At 30.3% G+C, this 7,774-nt stretch overlaps 1 protein-coding gene across 1 annotated transcript; it reads left to right on the top strand.

The window, feature by feature from the left end:
- Positions 1–2,562: 2,562 nt before the first annotated feature.
- On the top strand, positions 2,563–6,300 carry LOC112772574 (uncharacterized). The gene is made up of 4 exons (XM_025817540.3): positions 2,563–3,228; positions 3,552–3,961; positions 4,783–4,862; positions 5,478–6,300. Exons 1-4 carry the CDS (start codon positions 2,925–2,927, stop codon positions 5,860–5,862), a joined length of 1,179 nt encoding a protein of 392 aa, XP_025673325.1. The 5' UTR covers positions 2,563–2,924; the 3' UTR covers positions 5,863–6,300.
- Positions 6,301–7,774: the final 1,474 nt, after the last annotated feature.

The following is a 7,774-nucleotide window of genomic DNA, read 5'->3' as shown; positions in this document are numbered from 1 at the left end:
GGAGAAGGCCATATTGTGTTAGCAAGTGCATGTATGGTGATCAATAAGATGGGATTCATTGTAAATGAGAATGAGATTTTGAAAGTTTGCAAGGTTTTGGTTTTCGGCCGAACTTCGGCGAGTTATAACTTGACTTCTGGACCCTTAATTTGTTTCCAACTTGTTTTAAATAAAAGTTAGGTTCGTGAGGTTTATGCCGTTCAAAGAACAGATGAAAAACGATTTAAAATGATTAAGTTATATACGTCGAAAGTTTGGTTGGAATTATGTAAATTCTGCAGCTTTATACTTAATCAGGTTTTTGGAAAAACGTATATCCATGCGACGCGTGGCATGGAATTTTGGCTGATCTCCTCATTTGTGTACGCGTAATGAGCTAGCATGCATGTCCATGCGTACGCATGACCCACATGAGGTACTCACCTACGCGCACGCATGATAAGGGGATGCGCGCGTGAGCTGCCTTTTTACACTCCCACGCGTACGCGTGAGCCACGCATATTCGTGGCCCCTATTCCAGCAAATATGATTTTCTGAGTTTTAAACCTTATTTCAAACTTTTAAACCTCTATTCTCATTCTTCTAGTCATAAATAATAGTAGTAAGTTTGGTAATCAAGTGAAGTTAGGAAATGGGAATAACTTGGAGGTGAAGTAAAGCTGAAAAAGTGATGATTTGATTATGAAATGTTATGAATGATTATGTATGATACTTGGCTTGAATAATTAAATAATCTGAGATACGAGATTCTCTGGGTAAAGTACTGTTGTTTGCCACCATGTGTACCAGGTTGAAACTCGATACTCAGTTAACCCTACATCGTAAGGGTGACCGGACACATATAAATTTCCGGGAATGGTACCCCCATTGAGCAATTAATATTTATATAAGAGAAAAAGCTATGCATAGACTCTTTGTGTGAATATTCTCCGACCAGCCTTGACTTGAGTTAGGAGCTTGTTATTTTGTATCTTTGACCCTCTATTTTTACTTTTGTTATCTTATACTTGATAGCTATAGTTTTCTTAGTACATAAGTTAACTCGTTTTCTGAGCATTGCGTTTTATTTTGTAATTTTTATTTCACCTGTTCTTCAAGACTCCTAGTTTATTATATTATTTCTGCTATTATATGTACACATTTTAATTTAGAGGTCGTGATACCACACCACCTTTGTTTTACGGCTTAAGCGTAAAGTTCCATGTGGTAGGGTGTTACACCTAATATTTCTATTTGATTAAATTGCTTAATTATTGGATTAATATAATATAAAAAATTAAATTCTCATAATGATCTCTAAAATTCATGACATCTATTGATTTGGTTCATGAGGTTTCAATTGTATTATTATCAAGCTCTATTTGTCTTTGTCATTCTATGAGTCTCTTCTTTTTTGCGTACGGCATTGCCACTCCTTTTTGCAACATCCACTAATTTGAAACTTAATTTAAAAGCCATATTTCGACCTAGACATTTTTGGAATGTCCCTAATAACCAAAGAATGGCAAGTGCTCTTCCTTGTGTGGATCTTATTTCAATGGGAACTTGACGAGTAGATCCGCCTACACGTCTTGCTTTTATTGCTATATCGGGAGTTATTCCACGTATTGCTTGATGTAAAATAGATAGTGAATTTGTTTCTATCTTTTGTTGAATAAGATTAAACGTTGGGCACCATAGTGGTCTCTTGACTTTTTTCGACAATAATTCAGCAAATAAAGTGATGAGAGATGACACACTTTTGTCATGCAAGAGAATGGTGAAATAATGTTATCTGTTTTTGCTTCTAATTAAAGGAGAAACACCCAATCAAAAGAGTGTGCACAAGCTATTTTACATGCCCACAACTGTCAAAATGTCATCATTCCTATTTTGATTAGATGCGAAAAACAAACAATGTGGTTTTAATATTATCTAATGTGGTAATTAAAGGAATGCTAGTTCATCAATCTATTTGTTAAGTCACTGTTAAAAAATAGTCGTCGAAGGATAATTTTAGTGTCCAGAACTCAATTTTTTAAATCACAATAATACAATTGGAATCTTAGAAACTAAATCGATGCACGACACATATCTTAATACTTTTTATTTTTGATATTAAATTGATAATAATATTTTTTTATATTGTGAGTTGTTGCGGTGTTAATCTCAAATATAAAACCATTTAATTTAAAATACAAAAATCGGATCTTTTAATTTTTACAAGGCACAAAAATCATATTTGTACAAAAATCAAAATCTCTAATTTTTATTTAAAAAAACAAAAAAACTTAAAATATATAAATCAGATCCTCTAATTTCAATTCAATAAATTTAAAGTTTAAAACATACAAATTGGTTGGTCTAATTTGCTTCTATCCAATCTTTCTGTGAAATTCGCCTTTTAGTCCGTGGATCTATCATTCTCTCCTCTCAACACTATAAACAAAAGAATTAGTAGAATCTCAGAGACTACTTTAAAAATTTAATTAAGAAAATACTAAAAAGTATTTCTTTATTATATAGTTACTTTGGCACCGATATATCTAATGCTATATAGCTAACCCAATAGTGAATGTCTGAATGAGAGTATCTGTCTATCCATATCTACCATAAAAATAGGCTTTCACGTGTGTTTGTCAACCTTGGTAAGCTTTGTCGGTCAAACACCCTTCTCCTTCCACAACTTTTTTAGATTAATAGTCTTGCATTTTTTAAAATAAAAAAGGGAGGATAACAATAAATGGTATTTCTTATCGTTATTATTTTGATTAAAAGTGATCATTTTGGTCTTCCTATGATCATGTTGGACTCTTCGGTATATATGATTGCATAGACACTTCTATTCCAATTCCAAGTCCTCTTCCTCCCCCTTTTCCCACTCCTCTTGTAACACTCTCTCTCTCTCTCTCTCTCTCTCAAGAGATCGATAGAATAAGAGGAGCATGGAGCTTGGATTAAGCTTAGGAGACTCTTCAAGGCCTTTTGTTGGGTTCATGGAAAAGCCTCGTAGTGAAACTTCTTCCAACCAACTTGGATTAGGCTTCACCACCACCACCTTGTCCATTGGACCAATCATCACTACTAAAGGACAAAGGGATCAACAACAAGAACAACAACCACAACAACAGGAACATGAAGATAAAGAAGAAGCAAAATCAAAGGACAACAACAACAACAACCACCCTCATCTTCATCAGCTTGATTTCCTTCCTCAGCTCTCTCTCCCATGGCATCCTTCTGAAAACGGTAAATACTATTTTCGCACACTTAAAATGAACTCAAGCTTTTCTGTTAATGCTCTTGATCGATCAAAATAGTAAGTAATTTGATCTCTTGTAACTAGTCTCTCCAGTTGGTTCTGATAATGAAAAGAAAAAATTCTTATTCTCTAAGCCTTTTGGATCGGCGGCTTTTTAGTAATAATATTTGGATGTCAGTGGTTTCATCGAAATTTAAAAAAATAAAAAATAAAAAAGCTTCTGCCTTTGAGTTTCTCTCTTTGATTATTCTTTTAATGCTCTAAGCGTATATGTGGTTTTTTTTTTTTTCCTTTTTTTTGAAACATGCAGGTAGAGTGTCAAAAGGTTTGGACGTAAACGTGCTGCCGCTGACAACCGTGGCGGCGACGGCGGCGGCGGGGGCAGATGATGAGGTTGAGGAAGGGGAGGCGCTGTCATCGTCCCCGAATAGCGCAGCGTCTTCCTTTCAGACGGATCTATGCATATTTGGTGGTGGTGGTGGAAGCGGTGGCGGCGGTGGTAGTTACAGCGGTGGTTCGGGAGGAAACTATTACAACTACGGTGGAAAAAGAGATCACTCTGATGGCGAGGGTTATGATCACCAAAGGGATTCTTCAAGAGCAAGCGACGAAGATGAAAACTGCGGCCGTGGCGGCGGCACAAGGAAGAAACTCAGACTCTCCAAGGAACAATCCGCTTACCTTGAGGAGAGCTTCAAAGAGCACAACACTCTTAATCCTGTAAGTAGTATATCTTACTCATCTTAGAGTAGTTACCAAATCTGTCCTGGAGTTTTTATCGTGGGAAACTTTTAGTTTTCAGTTCTAAGAGAGGAATGATTAAAATTTATTGTTTTTTAGTTAATTATTATTATTTAAAAATATAGAATAAAATATGTTATTAGATTATTATATTAAATAAATTATATTAAAAGAATTTTATTCAGTTAATAATTAAATAATGAGTAAAATTAATAAATTTTAATAATTTTTTAATATTTTTTATTTTAAAATATACACAAGTCCTGACAAATAATTTGATTACAAGGAGAGTATAAAATAGTTGCGAAGAATTTAAAAAATTTTAAAACAATCTTAAACATTTTAAAATTTTTAAAATAGTCATTTTATTAAACGAAAATAATTAAAAATGTACTGGAAATAAATGAGATGTATATTTTATTCAAATAAATGAGATGTGTATTTTGAAATAAAAAACTAAAATATTTGATATTAAATATTCTAATAATTTTAGTTATTAATTTCGCTCATAAAATTTATATATGTTTATATGTAATTAAAAATAATTGCTAAAAATCATTGAACCATCGGTGTTATTTGAACAGCTGAAAGTATTTCTATCTTACGTTCCCTTTTTTTTTTTCTTTTTGTACTTGCTGCTACGATCACAAAAGAAATTATAAACTATTTTTAGTATTTAATGTTTCAAATATATCAAAAGAATAAAAATTTTGTACTTTAGTTTTCTTAACTACCTTCTTTAGAATATTATGGCAGGTGTTATAAATTTTAATTATTTCATTTTACTTTTTGTGGTGCAGAAACAAAAGCTTGCTCTTGCTAAACAACTCAATCTTCGGCCTCGCCAAGTTGAAGTCTGGTTTCAAAACAGAAGAGCAAGGTACAGTATCACTATGTATGACTAGTCCGCTAATAATCATTTTCTTTACTGCAAATACTAACATTAGTGGTATACAATACTTAATTTACCTCCACAATCAGATGAGATTTTTTTATATTTTTATTATTTTTGTATAAAAATTCAAAAATACTGTTTGTATATTAAAATTAGTTATTAAATTAATCACTAATTATTTGTGTATAAATATATATATAATTTAATTTATTTTAATTTATATTTATATTTTAATATGTATTTTATACTGGTGACTAATTTTAGTGGCTGATTTTGTTGTACACGTAGCACAGTCAGATAAAAATTTATGTATAAATAAAAAATCAATCATTATATATTTAGATATATTATATATTGATATAAATATATATGTTATATTTTTTTAACATATATTTCGTATTTCAATTTATATTTAGCTAGACAGCTAATTAATCTGATGATTTTTGTGTATATGACTGTTTATGTATTTATGTTTTACTTTATCGGTTTATCCTTGTTTGAATAGGAAATTCACATGTATTTAAATTTAACATTTTTTATTATCATATAATATATATGATACACATAATGTTAGGCTAACATTTATCATATTCTATGCAGGACAAAGCTGAAGCAAACTGAGGTGGATTGTGAGTATTTGAAGAGGTGCTGTGAGACACTAACAGAAGAGAACAGAAAGCTTCACAAGGAGCTTCAAGAATTGAGGGCTCTAAAGACTTCAAACCCATTCTACATGCAGTTACCGGCAACAACGTTGACCATGTGCCCTTCTTGTGAGCGTGTTGCTACAAATCCTTCTTCAAATAATTCTGCCTCACCAACTCCTCCTTCTAATAATAATTCTAACAATAATAATATTATTAATAGTAATAATGACTCAAATTCAAAGGTCATTGGATTCCCTCTTGGGAAACACACGTTTCATCCTTTTGCTCACACCACACAACAGCAACAACATCATCCACATCAGTCCACAGCATCGTGAATCATGAATGTATATGATCAAGACCTTCTTGATGATTGTAATGGAGTTGAAACTTGGAAATTGATTTCATTTTTGTACATAAAGGGAAATTCCTTCTATAGTACTTTTTTGTTTTTTTTTTCTTTCTTTTATTTTTTTTGTTTATATAGAATTAAGAAAATTGGGTTTGTTATAGTTTGAATTTCTAGATATTTTCCGTTCTTCCTGAGTTTTATTGATGGGATGAAGTCAGAAAAAAAGGAAAGGAACGGAGGAACAAAAATTTTTATTTAGACAGGGAAGGGAAGGAATTGAAATGATACTGGTTGTCATAGAAAAATCCATAGTGTGTGTGTGTGTGTTTTTTTTTTGTCTGGTTTTTATTTTATTTTTTTTGTTGGCATATAGTATGTAATAGCTATAATACATCAATTCATGTACCACAAAATTGCATTATTATTATTATTATTATCAATACTTTTTATTTTTATTGGACTACCTGTAAAAGAAATTTAAAATATAAGAATTTATATTAAAAATAGTTTGTAAATAAATTATTTTATATTTAATTTTTTAGTAACAAAAGCATTTTTTTCAAAAATAAAATTAAAAAAAATTTTAAGAGAAGTTATTTTTTTTTTAATTTTTCTATAAATAATTTAAATAACTTTTTAAAAAGTTATAAATTGATTTTAAAATTATATTAAATATTAATATTATAAATTTTTACAAATTTAAAAAGAAAAACACTTATAAATGTATCCAGATTCTAGACTAGTCTGAATCAAGTTAAAGTTTCTGTTGGTTTAAAATTGGTTAGGTGATTAATATTAGTTAGGTAGGGTATGGTCTAAAGGTCATAAGCTGTGGAGGTGGAGGCCAAGTTTAAAGGCTGCTTTTCAGAAAAATACCAAAGAAACTTTGAAATTCTTGGATTGGCCTCTTCCGCTTTAATGATTTCATTTCTTGAAGATTTCAACCTTACCACTAACTCACGATGAAGTAGAGTTCAAACTAGCTTATAGAGCGAGATCGATATGCATAAATTGGAAATGGATCTTCTTCTTTCTTTTTAACATTTTAGAAAATAAAGTATAATTTTTTATTTTTAATTCTATAAGTGGAATAAAAAATAAATAGGAGAGAAATAATAATAAAAGATGAAATTAAATACTGAACACCATCTAATTTTTTTTTTTACTGGAAAAGATTCAATCTCGCATAAATTAATGTGTTAAGAATTTAAATGAGTATATTTTGAGTCAAAAGAACTATCTATTTCATATTTTATTATTTAGAGAAATGATATGATATTTTATGTTAGTCAATTTTTATTTTTAATTATTTATGAAAAGTTAAATTAGAATAAAAAAGGTACTCTTGTTTTCTTAGATCTCTTATTAATTTGAATTATTATCTAAGGCTTGGGGTAGAATGAGGATAATAGTAGTCACTCATAAAGTGTTTAAGTGTAGAGTTGCATGCCTTTTGTTTCCCATTGTGTGTGACTTGGGAAGGCAACAAATGGGACTGTGACCTAAAAGGGACAGGACAAGAATGCCATACTGATAAAACATTGTCCCCTAAAGTGGGGTACCCCAATTATGAGTATGCACGAGGGAAGTACACTTTACATTATAGTTGCTCAATGAGACTCCTAGCCGTTTGCAACAAGAAATTGTTGATTGTATTATTGTGTGCATAATTTATCATGACCGAACAGATAATTGACAGGGTTAGAGGATTAATTGTTGAATTGATTAATTTGATTATAATTAAATAATTATATAAAATTATATTCAATTTTTTACATATAAAATTATGTTTTATTTTTAAATAAATTTTGTTTATTTGATTTTCATATTTAATTAATTATTATTTTTTTTATTTTAATATTTCATTAAGTAGTTTATTCCTGTTATGTAAATATTTA

The sequence above is a fragment of the Arachis hypogaea genome, chromosome 18, assembly GCF_003086295.3.
Source record: "Arachis hypogaea cultivar Tifrunner chromosome 18, arahy.Tifrunner.gnm2.J5K5, whole genome shotgun sequence".
Taxonomy (NCBI): Eukaryota; Viridiplantae; Streptophyta; class Magnoliopsida; order Fabales; family Fabaceae; genus Arachis; species Arachis hypogaea.
The sequence above is the reverse complement of the archived record's forward strand: the minus strand, read 5'-3'. Positions and strand labels throughout refer to the sequence as shown.

Coding starts and splice junctions, on each gene's coding strand:
- LOC112772574 (XM_025817540.3), top strand. CDS start 2,925: ATGGAGCTTGGATTAAGCTTAGGAGACTCTTCAAGGCCTTTTGTTGGG. Junction 3,962..4,782: donor AGCACAACACTCTTAATCCT/GTAAGTAGTATA, acceptor TTTGTGGTGCAG/AAACAAAAGCTTGCTCTTGC. Junction 4,863..5,477: donor TTTCAAAACAGAAGAGCAAG/GTACAGTATCAC, acceptor TATTCTATGCAG/GACAAAGCTGAAGCAAACTG.